Raw genomic sequence first — 27,323 nt, forward strand, 5'->3', positions numbered from 1 at the left:
TATGTTTTGTCGTCATTTTAGAGTGGCCCTTGAGTTGATTATGATAGATAAGAAAAAGATATGAAAACCGGGTAATGGGTGTCACTTTCAACAACATAAAGGGCCAATTTCAACTGAATTAGTAAAACCAACCAAGTATTGTTTTATAATAACTTATAACTTTTTAAATGAATGTCAGGGAGAGGAAATATTAAACGATAATTGGTTTTAAAATGCGTTCGAATAAATTTCTTTATTAAACTTGAATAATAAATTAAATCTTTAAATCTATGGTCAAAACTGATCAAGAAGTAGTGTCGTCCTAATCAATCAGGATTCAACAGCACCAAATAAGGGCGTTAAGAATAGGAATACAAGGGGGCCCAATACAAGGACTAAGAAGTTTAAAGCATATTAAGTACTGCCAGCGTTAATCGTTTATTTACTGAATACTGATACAACTACAGGGTCTGATGCAATATTGTAAGTTTTAGCACATTGGAGACCATTAGAGTTTCATAATATCATAGTCAATGGTAAAATATCTTTAAAAAAGTTACATGTTTCTAGCAGTTAAAAGGTTTATTTTTGCCGTTTCTGGCAGTTAAAAGGTTTATTTTTGCCTTTGACTCGTTTACTTTGTAACATAGGTTTACTGCACATACTATTTTGACATCATGTTGTCCTGCAACACTGCTGGGCCTCGTTTCGAAGTTTGTACATTTTGATAAACGTTACATGATAGATAACTGCGGCCATATTATTTTGGAGAAGGTACTCATACGAGTAGTACTCAGATAGCTGCTGCTGTTCCCTGAACCTTATAGTACCACACCAATCATCCCCACCTTTTCCAAACAGTCTGCACTTAAAGTTCATCACGTTATAACCTAAGTTGGGCGCCCCTGAGGGTGCTGGGTCGTATAATAGTGTGGTCGTGCACATTTAGTTTGAACATCTCCCACCACATAGAGCACGTTACACTTACAGTGTGTAACAGTGTGTTACAGTGTGTTACAGTGTGTTACAGTGTGTTACAGTGTGTTACAGTATGTTACAGTTTGTTACAGTGTGTTACAGTGTGTTACAGTATGTTACAGTTTGTTACAGTGTGTTACAGTTTGTTACAGTGTGTTACAGTTTGTTACAGTGTGTTACAGTATGTTACAGTGTGTTACAGTGTGTTACTGCACAGTGTGCTACAAAGTATACACGTAACAGATCAGCTGAGAATAACACTCAACGTGCTAGAAACAGATTTATTTATTAAACTGAGCACTCTCTTTCTCTTTTATTTCTGTAGCTGTTTCAACCTGCTTGCTTGTACGCTTTACACACAACTTGTAAACACTAAACATGTTATCTTGCCAGTTTTATGGAGTATTAATACTTTATGAGGGTGCGAGTTTTCTCTTTAGATAAGGGTGAGAAGACTCCCAGTGGCGTAGTCAGCAGTGCAGTGGTGCAGGTATCTCCTTTAAATACTTGAACACTCACGCGATTCTAATCACCAAAACACATTTCCGCGTATTCCCGCGATGCTTTTGAATCATCTTCTCATGCTCTCATCTTTACTGGTGTATTTTCTTGTCATTTTCGCTCCCAAACTCTCATTTTAATGGCCATTTTATGGTTATTTAACAATCACTTTGACCAAGTCATCGTGGTTTAAGTAGAACTAGAGAACTAGGATTAGTTGGCTTCATAAGATATGCGGGCTAATGCAGCAAGCAGGATTTCTTACATCCAGTTTTGTTTTTAGTTTGTGCTGTTGTTAGTGTTGGGATATTATGACTGATTGCAAATACAATTCTTTGTTTGAGAGTAAACGTTTTAATTTAATGTTGTATTTTGCGCCTAAATACTTATGAATAGTAAAATAGATTGAGTAATATCAGAAGATGACATTATACAAACTTGGTAATTAGATGTTTCTCGGATCTTGATTACTGTGCTAACGTTGTCGAGATATTTTTGAACGAGTCTGCCTTGTATAACCCTTGGTAGTTCACAGCGATTGTGCGAATTTCCGTCGTTAACTTTCAAAATTTTCTGGCTTCAATGTCCATTAACATTGTAATATTTCGCAAGTCATTGCTGTTTTTTATTCACATTCTTCCTCAACCTGTACCATAATAATTATAACACTGTACCCATCAAAAGTTACAGCGAGAGGTACCAACAAAGACTAAAAACAATAAACTTTACAACTATACAATATATACATTATCCATGAGGTTCCACATTTCGGCACGATCTTACTCCTCCACAATTAAACTGATAAACAGTTAAACACCTCACCTCCCGGTTAAATATTTGTCTCTGATGTGGGTTGGTCTGAACTACACTAGGTTATTATCATTATTAATGAGTGGACTGGGGAGGTAACAGCACAGTTTTGCATGTGGTACACAGTACACTGGTGCTCGCATTGATTATTCTATAACATCAACTTTGTGCGCACGTTTTGTCGTCTTGGTTGTCCTGTACTGCTGACTATTTTACATGAACTTTACGTGAATTCTTTTAACATCTTTGGTTTTCTAGCTGTTGATTTCAAAATGATGATGGTAACATTATAGCTGTTAATTTAGAGAATGTTTTGTTAACATAGGACGGGCGTCCTGAAACATAAACCCACAATTATAGCTAAGTTTGTGACGCTCTATCGATTTCATACTTTGTTTATCGGAATCTGTGTGTTGCCATGTCTGGTAGATATTTGTTTGCAAGGGAGTCGCTACTAAACATGCCTATTAGCACTTTACTCTGTGGTCTGTGCTAGAGTTGGCCAACTTTTATTAATACTATCAGAATTTTGCTGCGGTAGAATCGAACAATAGAGCTTCTTCGATTCTTAATCTGTATAATATGATATTTATTTTCTTTACCACTGCAGTATTTATGCATAATATTGTTCTGGTAGAATTGTGTTAGATATATAAATACCACGTTAATAAATCTTGATCATAAAGGTTATTAACTATTGTTAAGTTCATCTAATTTGTATTAGTCCCAGTAAATTGATATTATCGTTCAAAACGGCACCATATGAATATACATATAATATCACTCAAACACGTCAACACTAAGGAATGCATCATCAAAACAACACCATTTAGAGGATGTCTATGATATGATGAGAATCACTTGATTAGAATTGGAAATATTTATTTTTTTCCAACATTCGCCGTAACATTTTATACTCAGAACCTGTTTGCGCTTGCTGTTGTTAAAAATTACGTTCTTGAAGACGATAATTCAGAAAATTTTCTTCGTAAGAAGAGCTCTGATATTTAATTGAACGAAGCCTCACGTTTCAATGCACAAAATATTCATTTCCTCAAATCATTTGTTACATAGCAGTGTTAAAATCATAAAAACATGTCCTCTCTGTTAATGGCTGCTTGCAAATACGAGATCTTACCAAGTGATTCAGCCTGCTCGTGGTGGTCACATCTCCTTTGTCCGTCATCAGTGTGTGATATTGTTATAACTTTGTAATCCAGGCAGTCTTCTCCACGTGTGGTAATTACATAACTACTTGGTAGTGATTTAGTATGATTTGCATTTTCATTGTTCATATCAATTTTATGCTCATACTGCCAAAAGATCAGGAATGTTCTTAGGATACCCCTTCTGTACGGGTCTACATTGTAGTGTGATCCAAACACTAAACATAGTTGTAATAACAGAATGTCCACTCTCATAAGTCCACCAGCTCCAACTAGACTTCTTTGTCTCATTTTGCTCTGAAGTTTGATGCATTTTCTTTACAGGTAACCGCGGTGAAAAATTTAATTCAGTTTGTAATGAAAAAAAAAAACAACTGCATTATTTGTTGAAACGTTCATCTGGTATCTGGTAAATATGTTAAATTTTAAAGCACTCCATACTTAGATAAATGCGTCTGATAGATAATCACCTGACTATTAAACTTCTAAATATCTTGCATCTATGATGGTACCTAATACTAATAGGGTAATAAATAACCTATAACTTCTATTTTATCTGTATTAATTAAGTTCTGCTTGAGAAAACAATTTTTTCTTCGCAAGTAGTTTAATTTGAGGTATATTATATAGAGTTTGACACCATTGTGTGGATAGCACCTCCTTGAAAATCATACAACACTGCTATATGAATCAACTAATGAAACTTCTTATACGTGACTTTATTATTTTCTTCTTTGGGATGACCTAATGAAAGATCTTGTGTGGTCAAAAATTGTGGACATTGAAGTGCACACTCAACTACACTCTGCTACACTCAACTACACTCTGCTACACTCAACTACACTCAACTACACTCTGCTACACTCAACTACACTCTGCTACACTCAACTACACTCTGCTACACTCAACTACACTCTGCTACACTCAACTACACTCAACTACACTCAACTACACTCTGCTACACTCAACTACACTCTGCTACACTCAACTACACTCTGCTACACTCAACTACACTCTGTTTCACTCAACTGCACTCTGCTACACTCAACTGCACTCTGCTACACTCTGTTACACTCAACTACACTCTGCTACACTCAACTACACTCTGCTACACTCAACTACACTCTGCTACACTCAACTACACTCTGCTACACTCAACTACACTCTGCTACACTCAACTACACTCTGCTACACTCAACTACACTCTGCTACACTCAACTACACTCTGCTACACTCAACTACACTCTGCTACACTCAACTACACTCTGTTTCACTCAACTGCACTCTGCTACACTCAACTACACTCTGCTACACTCAACTGCACTCTGCTACACTCTGCTACACTCAACTACACTCTGCTACACTCAACTACACTCTGTTTCACTCAACTGCTCTCTGCTACACTCAACTACACTCTGTTACACTCAACTACACTCAACTACACTCAACTGCACTAACCTACACTAAACTACACTCTGCTACTGGAGTACTACCTGATCACTCCGTTGGTGAATCCCGGCCATTGCTAACTGTTAAGTGTAGTGTATATACATTGTTAAGTGTAGTGTATATACATTGTTAAGTGTAGTGTATATACATTTCATTAAGCTATTCACTAAATCTAGAAATTATCAGGTCTTTACTAGCATGTATGCGTTATATTGCATGTGTTGATTACACGAATAGTTGTTTTGTAAACTGCATGTACAATGTACATACATACTTAGAAATACAGTATACAAGCTACCCGCCACAAGCCAAAACTTTGATGGGATTAGTATCTCACCCATTTAGTTGATATACATATACATAGTATATATATATAATATATACCTGTATCTGGTAAATTCCCCCACCTGCACCCTCTTCCCCCAACCCTGCACTTGTAAACTAGTGTTAGCAGTGACCAGACAGTCTCAGCAATTAGTGCCATTTAATAAATACCACTAGAAACATATACTTTATCACCATAGCTACGTAGTATTAATAACGAATACTTAGTTAGTTACTTGGTTTGGCAGTTTAATCAAACTCTCATTGAATATTTAGAGCTACCAATTTATGACATAGTGTCTGAAAGTTTGATATTTCTTGTTATTTACGAGATTATACTCAAGTCAGGGTTCCTCATTAAAATAAAAGACGAATGAAACACTGAAAAATACGCTGTCTTCATCAAAATTCATGAAATACTTTTTGAAAATACTGCTTTTAGAATCTAGAATTACAAAAATCTTTAAACAGTTTTTGTTATCAAAGTATTGGACGTGTTCATAGAATTGTAGAGATTTGACTTTTTCTATCCGTGCAAAATTCTTCTCCTGTTAGCAGGTCACATGACTGAAAGAGAGAAATTTTTATAAAATTATCTTTAGTAATATTTGCATTTCAATTCAAACAGATAGTAAAACGATCGCGATTCAAGCCAGACTTCGAGGATCGATCACCGAACTTTGGTTAAATATTTATCTTATTTTGGAGTAGAATAAAATGATGTTACCAATATATATGAATACACATTCAATATCAGATATTAAAAACAAAATGAATAAACAACAAGTGTAAACTCACCGTGTTGTCGCACGAAACATCATTGTCATCACACCGACAGAAGCCACAACGTAGAGGATCACACCAAATGTCCCCCGGGAGGTAAAACATACCTTCATAGTCACATTCCCCAACTTCTCGTTTCTTTACAGGCAAAGTGGTTGCCAGCAGGATAAGGCTTAGTAGAGAGACTATTTTAAACATATTTCCTTCGTGGGTTTCTGCTAGAATGGAGAGATTGTAGATGATAATTATCCACATTATAGTACACACATCTAATAGATATGTGTAGTGCTTCAATTACATGAACCGAAAAAGAAGAAACTACCAAAAATGTCTCAACTGTTTGAAACTAATATTAATTAGCCGGTACCTTTCGCATACATGTATAGCAATCAAACTAGAAATTACTGAATACTTTAACAACTATAATATTTAATTGGGCACCAGCTGTAATGAAGATGTGGTTTAGTGAAAAAGATGTCGGCCAACATGGATCGTCTGAGATAATTTATATAATGATAAACGACAAAACACATTGAAGTTGGTTTTAAACATGAACAATAGAGCGTCTAAACCATGTAGTACTTACCACCCACTTTCAAAATTATTAACATGTTAACAGTATGATTAGTTCGTCCAGTCTGCACCTCACACATTAAAGCAGCGAGACTGTAATTTGTTATTCGTTAATCATGACCCTCATCAAAGACAGCTTAAGAGGGCCGGGGGAGGGGGGGTCTTCATCAAAATTATCTCGAAATCGACTTTATAGTTGTTTCTAATAGAGGGGAGTAATATCTATCAGCTGCTTTTGGTCCCATGGAAAAATATTGTTCCTAGCCGAAATTATCGCCGGTCTAAGGTCAGCGCTTATGTGTAATTGTATTGCGCGAGCGATTTTCAATCGCAAATTCTGAAAATCGAGTCTAAAAATCTATCTTCTCCCACATTTTTTGAGCAATCACCCTGAAACTTTCAGGATATGTTCTAGGGACCATTTAGAAGAGACTGATCATACAAAATTTTGAGATAGGCCTTTAAAATTTTTTCCCGATCCATGACTCGTGCCGAAGGCACAAAAGAGTCAAGGACAAGGGTTAGCGATCGAGGTTTTTTTTTATATATGGTAGCTTTGCGACCGTGCCTGCGAGCGTGCGTGCGTGCGTGCGTACGTGCCTGCGAGCACTGTTATCGCCCACGTGACTACCTGCGCAAAGTTATTTTGCGTGATAATCTGAATTATATAATTGTTGGCGCGCGGCGCTGAACCAACCAAGTACATTATTAATTTCATCATGTACGTATCCCACTAGGCACTAATTGATAGCATATTATTATTATTTTGAGTTAGTATTACTATTTTGCACAGATCCGTGTCAGGTTGCATAAACAATAAACATATGGTTACATAGAAATATACACGATTTTCAAATTCAATATAGAATTATATTAACTGGGCGGCGCTCGGCAGTCGGCATGTCACTTCGCCATATTTGCATGTTTATATAAACAGTTAAGACTGGGCCGTCCCCAGGTTGTATGGAATATGATAAATACGCCATCACGGAACGGGAAATTGAGCGGCCATCCACAAAAGAAAAGCGGCCGCATTTCTTGTTTTTATTCAATTTTGAAAATCTTGGACCTCGTTTTTTTACGATTTTTTGAGGTCCAAGATTTTCAAAATTGAATAAAAAATGTTTAAAGGCCTATCTCAAAATTTTGTATGATCTATCTCTTCTAAATGGTCCCTAGAACATATCCTGAAAGTTTCAGGGTGATTGCTCAAAAAATGTGGGAGAAGATAGATTTTTAGACTCGATTTTCAGAATTTGCGATTGAAAATCGCTCGCGCAATACAATTACACATAAGCGCTGACCTTAGACCGGCGATAATTTCGGCTAGGAACAATATTTTTCCATGGGACTAAAAGCAGCTGATAGATATTACTCCCCTCTATCAGAAACAACTATAAAGTCGATTTCGAGAGAATTTTGATGAAGACCCCCCCCCCCCCCGGCCCCCTTAATAGGGGTCTGTTATGGTTCACTTGAGCTAAATTGGGTCTTACATGATCCGGATCCACATTTAGTCACAAATTTTGCAAATTTTTAGTCTACAACAATTTTAGTCACTTTTTCGACCTTTCGAGACTATTTCCCGTTCCATTTATTCGATTTTTCCATTATTTCTAGCTAATTTTTTTTGGTTTCGCACATAAAGTCATACTTTGTACTTACAAATAATTTATAAAATAAAATGCTTAAAAAAGGAAATAAGAGAGTGTGAAAGCATAAAAGCAGTGGATTACACGTGTAATAGTCAAAGTAGTTCAGCAGTAGGAACGGTGATGTCATTATATTAATTATAAAAAATGTAAGCTCAATAATACCTGTCATATAAGCTATACTGAAATTTTGGTCTGCTTTTAAATTAGTCTCCGAAAAATTTAGTCTCAATAAATTTGGTTTACAAAAATGTTAGGCAAAATTTTGACTAAATTTATGGTAGACTAAATTTGTCGTTCTTAAGGTAGGTGACATTTTTCGTCATGGTTAGGGTTTAAGCAGATGCCTGAGTTAAGGATTGAGTTAGGGTTGGGGTCAGGGCTAGGGTTTTCAATTGTCTGTCAGAGCCTTTTAGAGAACATGTTAAACTTATTTCTTTTTTGTCAAACTTTTTTTTGTTGTTGTTAAACCTATTTCTTTTTTGTCCGGCTATGTACCCTCTCTTATCTTTAGACTTTTAGATTTTCTCGAGCCCTCTTGGTTATCATTGAATCCTTCCTGTTTTTTCTCCATATTTGACCATCACTTGATAAGATAAACACTCTTGATTAATCCGTAACCTTCAACGGTGTTCGTAACTAAAGATATTTGACTTACACAACGAAAGTGGCAAAATGTGGACGTTGCTGGACATTGCTGCGGTAAAGGTCACATAATGGAACTCAAAAACGTCAAAAATCTTCTGAAAGGTCGTTATTTCGGTAAATCGATGTTTTGGGCAAATTTGTGTGTCCATACTAATGAGTAAAATACGATGCAATGAGGTACAACTTGTGCCTGGGTAAATAAACATTAAACAGGCTAACTAGGACTAGTGTAAAAATAGACTGACCTCTCTCTATGATGCTCCATGGTTGACTTATTCTAAAGCATAAAGATGGTTGAGATTGTATACATAATTATTCTAGCCCTCTGGTTGTAATTGTAACAATAATTGTACTTGATACATCTATTAAAGTATTAAGGGGCGATCTTACTACAGTGAAACCCCGATATACCGCGGAGTTTGGGGAAGGAAATGGCCGCGGTAAATCGGGGTTTGCGGTAAATCGGGGTTTGCGGTAAATCGGGGCGCGGTAAATCGGGATTTTACTGTATTTGATTATAACACTAGCTAGGTGCGGTGAGAGAGCGAGCGTGCTAAACGTGCTGGAACACATTCGACTTATACAACGAAAGTGGCAAAAAGTGGCAAAATATGGCCTTATGATACCAGACTCGTGGAAAAGGTAGGAAAAGTTGGACTGCCATAATGCATAAAGGCCACCTAATGGAACACCTTACAAGTACAAGTCGGGTAAGGTCGGCACTAGAGCAGTCTCACCAGACAAACCTCGCATATTACGCGTCTTATGCTTGAAATCTGCCTCACAATTGACAATTTGCCCGTTTAGCTTGAGGTTTTAGTTTGAGGTATTCGTTTTATTGTTTACATTCAGATTTAGATTTGTTAATTAACGAAATCAATTTTGATAATGAAAGCGGGGTAAAAGAGCATATATCTCAAGCAGTCACGCTATCGCCTGTAATTATGGGCAACATTTCGTTGACATGAACAGATGAATTCAGCATAATGAATACATTTACGGCCAGGTAGCGCAGTTGGTTAGAACGCCAGCTTTGCAATCGTGAGGTTGCGAGTTCGAATCCCACTGTCTGTCTGGTCGTGGGGTGAGCGTCGTTGACGTTCAGCTAAGGATCCTAAATGGTCTATGCAGCCCTTCGGTCTACTCAGCCGAATACTCGAGAAATCGAGTGTGAGGGTTAAATGAGGAGCTGCACATTGCAGCAAAGTCTCGGGCGAAGAAAGTATGGTACACACTACCTTAACCGTCACTGGCCAAAAGCAAATCCTTTGGCTTCCTGTAATTGGCTGGTTGCACTTGTGTGAAAATGTGGCTGTTGGAATACTCCGAAGTAAAATAAGTGTCTTGATTAAAAAAAATGTACACGAAATGAATAATTCCATGAATACTGATCACTTGCAAGTGAAGTCTAGCTAATTATACGTATTCCCTCTGGTCCCACGTCTGTTCAGTAACAGATATTGAGGATGTTTAATAACTGTGGCCTGCAAGACTCCGCACAATTCTATATCTCTGTTCCGTCAATATATGTTTATTGTGTGAAATGATACTTAAAGCTAAGTCATAACTTGCGTTTGTAGTTTGGGATTTAGTGCTATAAATCCTATTTGTGTTCCTTTCTTAGTCTTAATAATTAAGATCCGTTTGTTATACTCAGTATTACAATAAGTCATAGAAAAAACTCATTTAAATGGAGATGTTAACATGATCTGGTTCTTCAGTATCTATAGCCTCTCAAATAAAATGTCAAGCGTCTCAAATACCTAACCAGTGCACACCCTAGTCCCATAATATTAAGAGTTTGTGTCACTTCTAGATGAAAAACTGCACGTTGCACTTGAATGTGTTTTAACTTTCGTGAAATTGGATAAAATCTTATGACTCCTACAATTCTACTGTATAGCAGTAGTGTATATGGTATAGATCAGGTATGGCTTTGTGGATATAACAACTGGTGCTCATAAGGGCGGACGAGACAAGGCTCGTCTCGTATTGTCCATTATTAGTTGTGTTAAAGAAACTGTTCCCGATCTACCCGTGGCGTGGTATTACAATGGGTATCGCAGAATATCACTAGACATTGGTGATTAAGTTGTACTATCCTCAGAACCTTGACTTTTGGTTGACTATTTCTTTTATTTGCTCAACTAACGCCTGCCTGCTATGCCTCACAAGAACAATTCCTCACAAATCTAGTTAAACCTGGATAAGTAACAACGTTTTCTGCAAATATTAATACAGTGCGGCACCCTAAAACAAGGGTTTACCCCTTGATTAGCTAAACGAATAGTTTTTATCTACAACCGTGACCGGCATCTTTACATATCCGCTCCAACAACACACATATTTGTAAAGTACAAGTTTCGACATTCATCATGCTCAACAGGTGATTAATTATCTTTTCTCGTGAGTTGCACTTAGTCTGCTTGCACCGCATTCGTTCTTTGTCATATCTTTGAGATGAATTGCTTGAAATACTTGGTCTATCTTTTAATTATGGTCTCTCTTTTAATTATGGTCTCATTTAAATGCGCTACTGATCGGAAGAGGCTGCGGATATTTAGGCTTTTAGGGGAATTTACATGTTAAATCTGTCGAAATAATATCTTTCACGTGAGTATCCTACACCACGTAAAAATATCACGTACAAATTTCGTCTTTATAATCTAGACAGGAAATCATTAGTTGCATATACACCATGCATGTACCATTGTATACATTAATCTAGATTTAATTGTAAGACGTCTGTTTTCTGGAATATCCAGCACTAAAGTGTCGTAACTTGGAATGTGTATTATGTTGAAAATATTCGCTGATTTAAGTTTCGGTAACCCGTGGAATAAAAAATGGAAACATTAAAAAAATCTTTGGTTGTTATTGTTATTTTTGTTGTTATTATAATGTTTCATTTTGTTGTTATGTATGAAGTTTTATAATGAGCAGCGTATTTACTCGTTACTGTTTCTAAAACAAAGACATGTTGATACTCAGTTTTCTCCTACGAAACTCTGACAATGGTGCTATAGTATAGGTCTAATTACCGTTACAGACGAGCATATCGGTGCAGAACGAAGGCTTATTGTCATACGTTTAGCTCAATACTGGCATTGTAATAGGTTTTCTGTCTGGATATAATAGTAACTGTTGGCTATTATAAGTATAATTTAAATAAAACAATGATCCCCATTAATCTAAAATCAGTTGCCACGAATTTTGTCTCGTGATACAAAATACGATAAACTATCCGTATTATATCTCGCATATATCCAGAAATTATTGCTGTAAAACAGGCCGCATTAGTTCACTATTGTATAGTCAGTGTGTTGTAATGCACAACCACACAAAGGTTCATTCTCTCACACATCTCTTCATTGTCTTCAGATTGCTGTGCATACTTGGTTTCAAATCATTTGGACAAAGTGCAGCTCGATCTGTATTATCTTCGTAATTTCGATTATCACGGCAGATATTGGCTGAAGTTACAGTTTTGTTTAAGTTTGTGGTGTTGTACTGCCTATCCAACATATTACATTGTTTAAGTTTTTACTTACAGTTTATTCTTAGAGATCATTAAGATTTAAGATTTGTTTTTAATATTCCTTTTTTAGAAGTTCAGTATACCACATAACAATATAGCGGTATACGTTTTTAATTCATTCTATCTAATCTCTTGTAATGTAGTTGTACTAGTCGAAAATTCGATCGGATCCACCGTCGAACTTATTCTCACGCTTTTAGTTTGTCCAGTAATCCAAAACTGATGGATAAATGGGGTGGGACTCCTTGTCATAGAAAACTCCTCTTTCATTCGGATCATTTTCTGGACGAACCAACTATAAAAGTTGGATGATTCGACATTTCCACGTGTTTTCCATACTCTTCACATTAAAGCTGTTTAAATACCAAGTATCGTTAATCAATAGTATTATTCCTAACTGTAATATCTTAACCGTCCTATCTAATACTCTGTTAAGAGTAACTTTCACACCTAGATTATACAAATGATCTTATTATATAGGGAGTATGGTGGCACTAGTTGTAGGTAGTAGATGAGAACCGAGATGTTACTACCTATCTATCTTTGTCATTGTGGTTCAAGGTAGATCAGCTCAACCACAAAGTGTAGACGTATCACCACAACATGAGACTGCAGCTTACAGCCTGTTTAAACGGTTTAATACCAGCCCAAATAAAGTAATATTCAAATATCCCGTAGATCAGTTCTCTGGTGCTCTGTTAGGACTGCAGTAAAACTCCGTGCTTCTATAACTAGGAGTTATAACTAGGAGTGAGCAAGTTGTTTAATTATTGCCTCCTTTTACTGAAAAGTAAAACACCTGGCGCCCATGCCACATTATTATATACTAGTGTAACCCGGCCTTCGGCCGGGATTTCACTGCCGCAGTTAAAAAGGGTAGGAGCATTTACCTGCTGAGTCAAAACCCGCATTAGGTGAGCAATTCTATTCTGAGTGCCCTCACGTATCCAATGGTATCTTAAACAATAGTAATAGTATCTTAAACAATAATCAATAGAAATTAACCCTTAACACCACACCCGCCTATCATATTTGTGAACACGCATAACATTGTCGTATGAAAGTATGAACTCTCTCTCTGCAGTCCAAACAGTGCCCCCTCCCCTAATGAGATTATAGTATAGACAGCGAATCTTACCCGGGTAACTCAATTACACTAATTATGCTACATATGCGAGCCCCGTAACTCTTACTGTTCTGCTCAAGCTATTTTATGTAACATTTGTGGTACAAAACCATCAATTAAACCACTTACCAATGACCGATTTAAAAAACCTTTATCATTTAACTTCGTCAGAGTTTTGTCGGCACTTTACCGAAAAAATCAGTCCCGCAACTCTTACCGTTTTCTTGATTAAGCCGCTCGGAAATTACAAACAGACAGACAGACACACATTCTGGGATTATTAGTTAGATGTAGTAGGCTGCATTTATGTTTAATTATTTGGGTCTGAATTTTCCAGAAATATTTGGCTGCATATTTGTTGTTGTTGTCAACATATTTAATTTTATAATAACACCTGTTCAAAACACTGTATTTTAATGATTGTGACTTTCGGCTCCGAATTAGTAAGCATCACCGTAACTCCGTAAACAACTCTTTTTTCTACTTTCCTTTGCTTTTTGTACGTGATGTCCACTCGTTTACACACTAGTAAGTGAAGCAAGTGTGCTCAATTTGCTTCTCTGTGATTGTTAGCGCTCGTTTCAGGACACACTAGTAAGTGAAGTGTACTCAGTTTGCTTCTCTGTGATTGTTAGCGCTCGTTTCAGGACACACTAGTAAGTGAAGCAAGTGTGCTCAGTTTGCTTCTCTGTGATTGTTAGCGCTCGTTTCAGGACACACTAGTAAGTGAAGTGTGCTCAGTTTGCTTCTCTGTGATTGTTAGCGCTCGTTTCAGGACACACTAGTAAGTGAAGCAAGTGTGCTCAGTTTGCTTCTCTGTGATTGTTAGCGCTCGTTTCAGGACACACTAGTAAGTGAAGCAAGTGTGCTCAGTTTGCTTCTCTGTGATTGTTAGCGCTCGTTTCAGGACACACTAGTAAGTGAAGCAAGTGTGCTCAGTTTGCTTCTCTGTGATTGTTAGCGCTCGTTTCAGGACACACTGGTAGGTGAAGTGTGCTCAGTTTGCTTCTCTGTGATTGTTAGCGCTCGTTTCAGGACACACTAGTAAGTGAAGTGTGCTCAGTTTGCTTCTCTGTGATTGTTAGCGCTCGTTTCAGGACACACTAGTAAGTGAAGTGTGCTCAGTTTGCTTCTCTGTGATTGTTAGCGCTCGTTTCAGGACACACTAGTAAGTGAAGCAAGTGTGCTCAGTTTGCTTCTCTGTGATTGTTAGCGCTCGTTTCAGGACACACTAGTAAGTGAAGTGTGCTCAGTTTGCTTCTCTGTGATTGTTAGCGCTCGTTTCAGGACACACTAGTAAGTGAAGCAAGTGTGCTCAGTTTGCTTCTCTGTGATTGTTAGCGCTCGTTTCAGGACACACTAGTAAGTGAAGCAAGTGTGCTCAGTTTGCTTCTCTGTGATTGTTAGCGCTCGTTTCAGGACACACTGGTAGGTGAAGTGTGCTCAGTTTGCTTCTCTGTGATTGTTAGCGCTCGTTTCAGGACACACTAGTAAGTGAAGTGTGCTCAGTTTGCTTCTCTGTGATTGTTAGCGCTCGTTTCAGGACACACTAGTAAGTGAAGTGTGCTCAGTTTGCTTCTCTGTGATTGTTAGCGCTCGTTTCAGGACACACTAGTAAGTGAAGTGTGCTCAGTTTTCTTATCTGTGATTGTTAGCGCTCGTTTCAGGACTGTTTCCTTCAGTGTACTTGTAGAGTTGTAGCTGGTATAAATCGTTGGGAGGATTTCTCAGGCTTTCCCTGGAACGAAGCTTCAGTGAAATTAACAGGTCAAAAGCTTAGGGCGACTTAAAAGATCAAAGAAAGATCAATTTGTGCTATGTGGCAAGTACTGACGAAAGTTGGTACGGTAGCTCACAACACTTAGACATTACTAGGAAATCCCAAATTCAGCTAGGTTGGAAAGTTTAAAATAATACTTACGGCCAGTTATGGAGAAAATAATGTCAGACGGTGAGATAATTAATCATGAGATGCTTTAACTGTTGTGGCGTGCGAATTATTCTTCACCGATTATTTTGCTTTTGTTTACGTTCTCTTGTTGAAACCCCCCATGTAATATTGGAGACTTGCATAATACAAAGAAAGTATAATTGCGAATATTTTAATCTTGACTTCTTCCTGCCCAATTAGTGTGAGAATAAAACGAACTCCTTCTCGGGTGAGTTCTCCTAACATCAGTTTAGTTTCGTAAACTCCCAAACTCTTTGAAGCTTATCACTAAATTAAAGTAACGCTTCATTAAATAACTTATTCAAGCGTGACACAAATAATGGACATCTCACATCTCACAAGATCAAGAACCTCGTATTTATGAATAGGACAGTTTATCAACACGTCCCACCATTCGACTGATTCGAGACAGAACGGTTCACAGAACGGTTTACAGTTACAGAACGGTTTACAGTAATGGAGGTCGATCCTTCCTGAACCGAGCCAGCCGTTCACAAAGTTTAAAAGCTTATTTGGCATGATGTTGAAATTTGTCCATGTCAAAACAATGTTTAAAACAAGATGACAAGTGTTTGTAAGAGAAATTGACAATTTTTATTTTGCTAACATTAAGATATCCTTTCCGTTGTCTCGGCCTCTCGAAAAGGTAGTATTGAAGCTTTGGTCTGCAGCGAAACCTCATAGTTAGGTTGAATTGCATCAGAAGTAAACCTACAGTAGTTAGCAGAGTGAACTGCCTCATGACATTAGAAATGACGGCTGTGCAGTATCTAAATGACGGCTGTGAACTATACAGTCTCTAATTGACGGCTGTGAACTATACAGTCTCTAAATGACGGCTGTGCAGTCTCTCACAAGTCTGATATTCTGAAGACCTGTTCCTCAACACCCACTTATCAGAATTACCTCTCCGTGACGTTTACTTTGTACTTTGTTGCAGTTTTTGTTTCTGGAAACACTACATTTGCCGGCACAATATTCACACCTGAAGTGTGAAGCTACTGGGAATTGAGAGATGGATTAAGAGAAGGAGTTATATTATCTTTATTCCAGCGTGTAGTCGCCATTGTCCCCTAGCTGAACAGGCCTCACGGCTCACGCAACTAACAAGTGTTATGTTTCTCTGTTCCACATTTGTTTAACAAATTACCGGTATAGTTGTATGAGATAATTGCGTTTTGGAGCTGATATCAGTGGCCGCTCCGCGCAGTATTGGCTATTAGTTTTGTTAGTCCCTGTTGTAGTTACTGTTGTAGTTACTGTTGTAGTCAATGTTGTAATCCCTATTGAAGTCACTGCTGTAGTCTCAGCTCTGTTGTAGTCACTCTGTTGTAGTCACTCTGTTGTAGTCACTGGGGTCCCATGTTTATTGTTTCCGTACCTACTCGAGATTCTAGTCACTTGTTTTCGGGTACTTGTCGCTGTGTTTAACTTTAAAACAGGTATTCTCACAGTGAAGCGACGCAAATAATAAGTGATATCTCCATTTTCCACATCCTTAGCCTTAGATTATTGTTATATCCTCAAGCGTTTGAAGTGTTGAAAGTGTTGAAAATTTGTTTAAATCTGATATGAAGGACTTCAAGATTCTCCCAAGGTAATTCCAAGATTTCCAAAAGTCCTGAAATTACGTGATAAGTCCTGATTACAACCGGTCCAGGCCAGATAAACGATAAAACTAGGGTAGTTGACTAATTTGAACAGCTGAGTAATTTCAACAGTTCAGCCACATGTTAAACACATCCCAGCAATATCATCACTACTACAGGCACGACAAAGCCGTATCTATTGTAACTTGAAACAGTCAGAACTTTGGCGTATCTACACTAACGTGTTTTGGAAATTTCCCAAGCTATGGTCGAGAGTGTTGTGCAGGCCTTCGTTTTTATTTTAATTGTTTAATATTTCTTAGAATTTGCGTGATTTCAGTAGAAAAAAGCGCCTTTAACTCACTTGTTCAACTTTTCTATACTAAAATTATGTTACTCGTACTATCAAAGTACAGTTCGTGTTTAAGCTAGAATTATCCGGGTTTATATCTAGTATTAGGTGTTTACATAATATACTTGTCTTCATTGGTCGATTGAAAGGTTTGTTGAAAAGTCGGTTGAAAGACTATTAAATAAAATCACATTCGGGCGATTCTAATTGTGGATTCTCTCTCCTGCTATTATACAATTACTTACCAACTAAGAAGTGAATGTTCGCGTATTACTGAGCTGGAGGATATTCTATAGCTATACCAATTTTTATGTAATATTGACCGATGAAGACACATTTCGTTAGTGAACCTTTAAACTCCGGTTTAGGAACGCAGATTTTGATTTTTACTGTTGAAAATATATCAGATAACATCAGATAATAACAAATAATACCTTGGCTTCGTTTCGTGCCCCGCGTTCCCTCCGCTAAAGCGTCGGGAATTATCACGGGTAGCACTCAACAGCCAAGGTATTATTGTATCATGACAAACCAGCTCTATTTTTTTCAATAGATGCAACAGCCAATAAGCCAAGGGGAATTATCTTAGCTTTGCATTTAAAACAGTAGTACTCAATACGACAGATTGTACACAAGTAAATTCATAGCAAGTTTTCGTCGCCAGCCGCTATTCTCCGATCACATCTGTTGTTTTTGAATTAGTAACGGATTTTACCTAGTAGTAGTAGTAGTAGTAGTAGTAGTACTAGTCATAACCAACATAGGACACTGTCGATTAGGTAAATTGGGTAAAGTTAATTAAAATTAATTTAATCTTTGTTCACTGATTTGCGAGCTATGGTTTTACAACACTCCTGTTTTCTCTGGCGCGTAGGGTTGAGAAATTAAAAAAATGTCTAAGTTATATATATTTCTTTTAATCAAGGAGAATGCTCCAGTACACAATAAGGCTGAATTATTAAATGTCTTTCTTTACAACTTTACGTACCTTTCTTTCATAACCTTCGTGAACTAATTTTAACAGTGCGATATATGGGTGTTGTCCTACTCACACAAAACGAATTATTGTGCAATTTCAGTTACCGTTGGTCGTTGGAGAACAATGATCGTTTATTGTTAACCTTCCTTTGCTCTCTAGTTCCCCCGCACCATGGAATGACCGTTTCTAATTTTTCTGCTATTTTCGCGTGTAATTGCTGTATATCAATAAATTTATGTCTTATTTGTGTTACCACGTTTCGTAAGGCTCTTTCAAACAATAACTTTCCAAACTATGCATTTATGTTTTATTGTACATATCGATATCTTAGTATAGTTTGTTAAATTTTTTTATTTAAGTTCATAATCTACCTTCGTCCATCCAGATTATTTGAGTACTTCTATAGACGTTATCCTACTAGCTAGCTATCAATACACTACCTAGACAGTATGTAAGTCAGTTCCTAATTCCTATCAACTATCCAGCAAATTAGCTACTAACCGATTCCCATTCGGCCACTAACCGGTTTCCATTAAAATAACAGAAGATTTTCCAGCGATGAAGAACGAGCACGTGTGGCACGCGCAAAAACAAGAATGTCAGACCAAAGAAGAAGCTGCTACATGGGCCTTCAAATGCCAAGTTTACAATTATACAGGTTCGTCATTAACAGTAGCCCAGACGTTAATACATGCATATTTGTTAGTGATTTTTCACTAATAACATATCTAAGTAACAGCTGTAATTTCCACATAGTGGTTTACAAATGGAGTTGGTGATGTGAATCTAAAATGGGCAAAAATGTGGCAACTGGGACCTTTTTGTAACCGCTAAATGTGGAAAACGTAAACCGGATAACCTAAGATGATCGGTATCCGGTTACCAGTATCCCTTGGTGTTCAATAGTACTTTTGTTCAGTAGTACGGTGTTCAGTAGTACTTTGTGTTCAGTAGTACTTATGCTGTTATGCTGATAATTTCAGATTTGTTGAACATGGCGTTTATATGTAACCGGGACGACTGGCACGCAGCAAGTTTTGTAATCCTCTATCTACTTGTGTCACTAACTGCTATGGTAAGCCATCTTACATAATTTACACTTACAGAGTACAGAGTACAGAGTACAGAGTACAGAGTACAGAGTACAGAGTACAGAGTACAGAGTACAGAGTACAGAGTACATCTTACTATTACACTTACAGAGTACAGAGTACAGAGTACAGAGTACAGAGTACAGAGTACAGAGTACATCTTACTATTACACTTACAGAGTTACAGCTATTGTAAGACATGTTACTATTACACTTACAGAGTTACAGCTATTGTAAGACATACTATTACTATTACTACACACTTATTGTTACTATTCAGGGTACTACACACTAACACACTTATTGTAAAGTAATTCAGAGTTCTGAGTGTCAAATGTTAAACTGTGAACTGTCATCACACTCCTGTTATTTAGCTACAATTACTGTAATATGTGTGATGTTAACTACCGTACACACGTAAACCTTGCAGCTGAAACATCTCATGAATATGTCACGTGACTGCGTAAATAACTTCTAAAGTGGGAACCCTCTTTAATCCCAGGTGAGCAACGCGTCAGTAGTGCTAGCCTCAATAGTGGAGCGATGGAAGGAGATCGACCAGTTCACGTTTGTGTTCGCAGTCAGCCTGAGTTTCAACCACTTCTTGGTTGCTTTCCTGGTGTATCCTATGGGAGTCTACACAATGCTGCGCACTGATGGTTGGGGGCTTGGAAACTATTGGTGCACTTTCACTGCTTACTGCACTTCTTATTTCGAGGTGAGAGATACCTTAGTGTTCACTTTTACGTTCACTTTCACATTCACTTTCACTTTGGTCCTTATTTCGAATTGGACCTAAATACGTTAATACTGAATATTGAATCTTATAATTTTCTTCTTCTGAATTTATGTGGTCATTTGATCACGACTTATCGCTTTGGAATTTAGTGCAAAAATTGTTATAAATTCTTGCACCAGTATCTGAAGTAAATGTTTCTTAATGGATTTTAAATGATAAAATCAAGAGATGTTGGGATACAGTTGAAATTATTTGAGTTGGTCGCATTTTCTGTACTCTTTAAGTTAGCTGTAAAAATTATGAACATAATTTTGGAACTATTTCAGGTATTGTACATGATGCACGTACTAATGATAGTGTTTGATATGTTGATATACCGCTTCACAAATCTTAAATCAGTCGTAAAGGTAAGAGCTCATTAAACATAGTTAAATAACATTTTCGGTCTATCTTTCACCTACACTTTTGGTTAAAAATCGAACTGTTGACAGCACAGTAACAAATACAATTGCAGTTTACTCTAGAAATCTTCCCTATTATTTCTTAACTAAAGATGCCATCTTCTCAGGTGTATCTTGTGAAGAAGGTAGCCATGTCGTTATGGGTAACAGCTCTTATCCCCCACATGATTTTAATGTGGGACCAGGACTGGTTCTTAACTGATGGAGGATCTTTAGGTGAGAATTTTTAAATTTTTAAAATTTCTATTTAACAATTTTTTAATCTAAGGTGAGGATTCTCGCCCATTGACACCAACAACTCAGATAATACAATTTCCGGTACATTTACCACAACTAATACATTTAGGGGTCGTTCACATATTACGTAATCCAAGGTTGTTAAATACGTCAAATTTTCGTGAAATAATACGACGTATTCGGTTCTAATAAAGAATACGTCGTAATACGCCGTAATACGGTAATTTCTACGGATTGTTAAATACCTCCACGAATACGCCATAATACGCCGTAATACGCTGATTTGTCAAAATTAAAAATTACAGCTGCGCGCCACCCTCATCATTGATCATGCATTAAAGGAGTGCAGTTATACATGATAACTTATATTTGTAATCAAATTTCATGGATAATCCGATAAGCTAACATTTTTTGCGAAATTATCAATTACATATTAATACATATTTAATGATTTTGATGTTCAGAATTTAAAGACCGTCCGCGATCAATTTCAACTTCAAGCCACACCTTTTCGTAAAACGTCAATTTTCGAGGATTAATACGTATTCGTATTCCAATACGTATTCCCTCCTAATACGTATTTAACAACCTTGACGTAATCAGCCGAGGGGGGAGGGGGTTCCCAAATGATTACGGTTGATTACGGTGGGGGACTTGGATTTTGGTTGTTGACACTAATCATTAATAATCGCTGATTAATTGAATTCTGTGTAACGTAGATTTCATTTTCCAGCTTCGACTTAAAATTAAAGTTGTGTTCAACCGATTGTGTTTGACCATTTTGTTTTCTGACAACTTAAAAGCTCAAAAATCATCATGGTCGATATTGCGAAATCTTTTTAAGAGGCCATTCCATTTCTACTGTGTGGGGTTGACTATTAAGTTTCTATAAAGGAGGTGGTTGGCAGAACCACATGTATTTTATTGCTATCGTTAGAATAGTATTCTACCTATTCACAAACTTTATAATGTCAATGTATTTAAATATCACTATGATTTTAGCTAATGATAATCTACAAGCACTTACCTGGGGACCCGAGGCTATTATAATGTTCATAATAAAGATGAGTACGGCCCAGTAAACAAGCACCTGCTCAAATTGCCTTTTTAGATTCGATCATTAAATCGATTTAATGATTTCTCTCCTAACAGCAGAATAGGCATTAGTGCCATAATATGTATATTTGATTTTGTTGCCATCACAAATATACATATACTAATACAGTAACAAGTAGTATATTTCATGAACTCTCGCTTAATTAAAGGTCTATGTAGCAAATTATTCGCAGCTGACAAACCTGGTAATGAATACACCTGGCTCAGATTTGTTTAATCTTTGACAATAGAAAGCGCGAGCGTAATGTTTCTTTGCCAATTATACATAGTGTACATGACTACATGTGGTAAGCCAGTTTCTGTGCAATTCGAAATTGCATCGATTAATATTTTATTTTTTTATTTTTATATTTTAACATACGTAATTAAAATTAACATACGTAATTAATTTATGTAATTACATAATTTCTTTACATAATTAAACATTTCTGCCTTCAGGAATAAGCGACAAGTATCTACAGTGTAACGTCACGGGACACGACGATCCTAAACCTGTTATCAACTGTTTTACAGCATACACTTTTACAACCTACAAGGAGCTCTATATCTACCTGCTCTGTTTCTTTATTTTACCTGTTGCTTACGCCGCCATTTCGTATACGGTAAGTAAGAGTAAGTTTCCTTTTTCCACCAAAGATTGATTGATTGATTTTAATCATACCCACATCACTGTGGAGTTTGGGTCCTTGATCAAGAGTGATGGCTGAAATGGTTGATTCAGTAAATTTCAGCTGTTATTGTACCTAAGAAAGCGAAGTATGTTGAAGGGAAACAGGAAAGAGGAGCTGAGCGAGGAAGACCAGCTAGAAAACGCTAGAACTTTTATACAGAGGTTTATAGTGCAGCAGCTTGATAAGCAATAGTGTCCTGAACATGGTCGCTGTACTCTTGAGTTATTGTTAATAAGTTACTCCAAAAAACATTTCCAGTTATACAGTTATAATTCCAAATCATGGCTTTTACAAAACATGAGCCAACTGCCAAAGTTCCAGCTTTTCAGTCAAGTGCTCTAGTATGAAGCCGCTAATTCTACTCATGTAGCATTTGAACTGCTCATGAATTAAATCTTCTGATAAGCGTGCTAGAGACTATCACTAATAATATAAATCAAGCCCCAACGCTTATCAAGTTTATAGTGATACATAGCTAAAACAAGCTCCATCAGATACAAGGCAAGTTTGTGTATGGTGTTAGTATTCTCTGTTACTCAGTTACCAAAGTGGATCTGCTCTTTCTTTCTCCTAGGTCAAGACTTGGCTCATCGAAAAAAAGTCAACAATGTTAGTTATCATTTTAACTTTAAGCTATCATCTCATTTTATTTTTTAATGTAATATAAGATCCTCTCATTCGTATATTAAACCTCGACCAATCCTAATCCGAACCCCTCAGGGAGAAGCAGTTGAAGCCGATAATCTACAAGGACCCAGTGAGGTGATAAGAATGGACTTCCTTTCTTTCTGGACGTGTCTGGGTAGTATCCTGATTCCTTTCTGTTACATGATGACTTGTCCTACCTACTTCCACGCGGTTACCGCTACCAGACCTCTGTTATGGCTCCGGAAGCACGGAGAGATCATCCACGGTAGAACATACTCCAAGAGGTTGGTTCTTGGTCACTATTTGTTATGTTCCAATTTCGCAGGTGTCCTCTGGAATGTTTGTTAAACCCTTGGTCAATCATTAATTTGTTAAATTATAACATTGGATTAAAGAGTAAAGGTTGTTAATTACTTGTATATTTAAGCTTTTCCTCGCCGTTTGTTAACACCATGTAGGTGGTAACCCGTACAGAAATTGTCGTTTAGCATCTAAAGCTAATATACATGTTAGTTCACACTTAGAGATTGAACCATTTGCAGTCACAAGTATTGCGGTCACGCTAAATTCTGACAAACTCTAATTAAAACCAAGAATGCAACGGTTTCAAATATATGGTAGATGTTACACAACGACAGTCCTAATTCTATATCTTGGACGGAATGTCCCAACTTTTACATTGTCCGCAACGTCTACACTTGACACCACCACCTTCTTCACGTTTATCATCGCTAGCACATGAAATAAAAGCGATGAGATGTGACCCCAAAGATAACACTGTCCGTGGAGAATGTTATAAATGTTGCTAAATAAACCCCGTAAATAGAAAATAACCAGAAAGATGTCGTTTGAGTTGTCCTATAATTGCAGGCTGTTAGAAAGGTGCACCAGACTCCTCTCTCACGTACAGAGGAACCTGAACACCTCCAGTTCACGGTCCAATCTAGATGGGAGCGTTATAAACTCGTCCCGGGACCGGTCTCCCAGTCATAGGTACCTGTGTGTGACTTCTTGGGTGACTTCCTCTTGTGTGTGTGGCATGTGACTTGATCATATTGAACAACAGCAAGTTGAAAAGCATCTTTTTATAATTATACGGAGAAATATATTGATAAAACTAAACAATTTGTTTATGTGTAAGTGTGATGTAATGATTTCTAAATATGTTGTGAATCACGCATCCTTCATCAACCTGCTCAGGTTTTCAATATTCGGACGTCCTAAAAAAGATGACAGTGATTCCCCTAAAATGAGGTATCTGCAGCTGGTGTGACATACATTTTATTCTCTTATTTTTCTTTTTCTTAAAGTTTGAGTGATGCGAAAATTGGTTCAATGTTCATTGGCGATATTGTCTTCATGTTTAGTGTGGTGTTTATTTAAGTAAACCCTTTACAACATTCGGGCGGACAGTTTCTTTAATATTCAGATGTATCATCTGGTAATAGGGATCAGTAGTATAACTACGCTTTAGCAGAGACTAAATTAAATTGTATCTATTAGTTAACGTGAGTCGTGAACTGGACATTGTCCCTCTACATTTCACCCCTACTTTTTGAGATTATAGTATTAGGGAGTTAGGGTTGGTACTTGGGGCCTTGGGTGTGAAATGTCCTGAGATGAAATGTGGAGGGATCAAATATGGTACATGCCAGTAAGCCACTTCGCTCCTCCTTTAGGCGGTTCTCTATATGGAGACCTAGACTTGTGAATATGCAAGACGTGGAGCAGGCATCCGGTACTTCTGGCTTCAAAGAGAGGTACTTTTTAGCAGCGTGCTCCCTCTTCGATTTGAAGGAAAAAAGAAAACTTTGTATCTTTAGTTCCGAGAAATAGAGGAAGAGAAATTTCCTTGAACTTTATTTTGGTTACAACCATTTAAATGTTGGTTTTATCCTCATATTCGTTTTATCCTCATATCAGGAAAAGTACATTTTTAGACAGTCAAAAATGGTAAGATTTTCCAAACAAAATTTTAAAGTAATGTCATACATTTACGTAATGTCATACATTTACGTAGACTAAATTTCTCTAATTTTGCTGATCATCTTGTTATGTTGAGAAAACGCTGAATCAGAAGTTACTTCTCTGACCATCCATTATTTTGCTGATTCGTAGAAATACACCAAAATGGTCAGTGATGCTGAGAAGGATAATGGTACGACTTACTGAAAGATCAACGAACATATTCAGCATCAAATTATACATTTAATTGTATCCCGACACCTGCCCTTTTTTGTTTGGATCAACCCTTGTTGTTCACTGAAATTAGCACATCTTCAATCCCACTTGTGACAGCCCTCACCAACATTCTGAATTCTGCCTTCATAATTTTGTCTTTAATACGGTTTCATAATTAATTCACTTTTATCTGAATTGAACCGTTTGATCAAAACAGATGTATTAAGTTTAACAATTTAAATTCAGCAGACTTTTCCCCCGCCTCTGTGAAGCACTAATCTAGTTCTGCACGCAACTAAAACCCAACTCCCCAGGTTAAAAGAACCAGAACGGAGCCCAACATCACCCCCCAACGCTCTAGACGTTCCGGGTCAGCCCCGGGCCCGACTCGACACCAACAGCAAAATCTACATGAACAGTATCGCGGAGGAGTGTAACGGAAATGAACCAGAGTCCCCACACCGTCTGCGGCTCGATACGAAAAGTAATGTGATATCTAACAGCGAGGCAGTTGGGATGAGACCTAGCAGTCCGGCAGATATCCTGGTAATGTTAGCTGCTGAGAGCGAGGAAGAGGCTCCCAAACTGGACTATAGTCCGGATATACAGCCCTGTGGTGCCGGTGGGACGATCAGCTCAGTTAGACCCATTTCAGTGACCCCACAAGAACACTCAACTCCCCGATGTGACCGACCATCGTACGCCACTCTGGACGAATCATTTCCAGCTCGACCGCTTAGATCCCAACGAAACTTAAAGGATTTAACTGTAAGTGCGGAGGAGAAGGTGGCGGCTAAGAGAAAACTGCCAGTACCTCGGTCAAGTGGGCCCACCTCTCCCGCACTTTCACAAAGTCTTTCTACCAGTTCAAGATTGTGACGCTTTTTAAAGTTTCTTTCTCTGTTTATTTTTTCACTTTTTATCTGATACTTGCGTGTACTATAATTTAATACTGTAATTTTAAGCCATGTATGCAGATTTGAGAATGTTAAACTTTTACTTTTAGTGCATGTGCCTGTTTTAAAGAATAACCGTATAATTTTGGTTTTATCCGTGTTTCTAACGATCTAAAACCGTGCATCATATAGGAAATAAATTGAATGTACATACTTTAATATTATGATCGGTGTGCAAGAGCTTGTTACGAAGAATATATAATGCTGATTAACACTGTTAAAAGTATATGCTTTCACCCTGAGACTGAGTGGCTATCTGTTATTCGCTGCAGTTATACCGTTTTGTTTGACACGGATCTAAGTCGATCCTCATGTAACATGTTTATTTGAGTATATTTGTGATTTGTTAAGTTATGATTTCGATACGAAATTGAATCTCAATTTTTAAATTCAACCATAAGAGTGTTTATTTTTCCATGGCCACATGATAACCTTTCGCTGGCACTAAGCCCAACCCGGGAAATTTTAAGGGGATATACTTATAGTTGTGTCAGGGGTCGTTCATATTGATATATTATACAATCACTGTTTAGGAGTCGTTCACTTGTAGCGCGATGCGTTACTGCGTTAGTGTTACTGGCTAGATCGGCGAGATGCGCTACTGTGCCGCGCCGAGCTGCCATGAATTGACATCGTCAATTAAGTCGTTCACATATTGTTATTACGTAATCAGCCGAGGGGAGGCCAGGGCACAGGGGTTTCCAAATGATTACGCTAGTGTAATTTTGACACAATAGCTATGTGTAAAACTGATTACGGAGCTAGTAGTAGTGGGGTTAAAAATTGTCCAAAAAGAGATAACGTAATATGTGAACAACCCCTTAG

General features: G+C 37.4%; 1 protein-coding gene and 1 long non-coding RNA gene across 5 annotated transcripts; one reads left to right on the forward strand and one right to left on the reverse strand.

Moving 5' to 3' along the window:
- Positions 1-5,596: 5,596 nt before the first annotated feature.
- On the reverse strand, positions 5,597-6,096 carry LOC134823048 (uncharacterized). The gene is made up of 2 exons (XR_010161247.1): positions 6,006-6,096; positions 5,597-5,774 (listed from the first exon to the last, which is right to left on the reverse strand). It is a non-coding gene; the product is annotated as an uncharacterized LOC134823048 (long non-coding RNA).
- Positions 6,097-9,456: 3,360 nt separating this feature from the next.
- On the forward strand, positions 9,457-26,895 carry LOC134823039 (uncharacterized). 4 transcript variants are annotated; one of them, XM_063834378.1, is made up of 15 exons: positions 9,457-9,505; positions 18,955-19,056; positions 19,382-19,473; positions 19,992-20,207; positions 20,555-20,635; positions 20,797-20,905; positions 22,481-22,644; positions 22,774-22,874; positions 23,208-23,322; positions 23,434-23,645; positions 24,232-24,354; positions 24,562-24,615; positions 25,041-25,121; positions 25,285-25,314; positions 25,857-26,505. In XM_063834378.1, the coding sequence occupies exons 2-15, from the start codon at positions 18,957-18,959 to the stop codon at positions 26,419-26,421; spliced, it is 2,043 nt and encodes a 680-aa protein (XP_063690448.1). In that variant the 5' UTR covers positions 9,457-9,505; positions 18,955-18,956; the 3' UTR covers positions 26,422-26,505. The 4 variants fall into 4 exon arrangements, with proteins under 4 accessions (XP_063690448.1, XP_063690449.1, XP_063690450.1 ...); XM_063834379.1 differs by lacking the exons at positions 25,041-25,121; positions 25,285-25,314 and having other exon boundaries at positions 25,857-26,894; XM_063834380.1 differs by lacking the exons at positions 24,562-24,615; positions 25,041-25,121; positions 25,285-25,314 and having other exon boundaries at positions 25,857-26,895.
- Positions 26,896-27,323: the final 428 nt, after the last annotated feature.

Source organism: Bolinopsis microptera, chromosome 11, assembly GCF_026151205.1.
Source record: "Bolinopsis microptera isolate Bmic1 chromosome 11, MBARI_Bmic_1.0, whole genome shotgun sequence".
In the NCBI taxonomy this organism is placed as follows: Eukaryota; Metazoa; Ctenophora; class Tentaculata; order Lobata; family Bolinopsidae; genus Bolinopsis; species Bolinopsis microptera.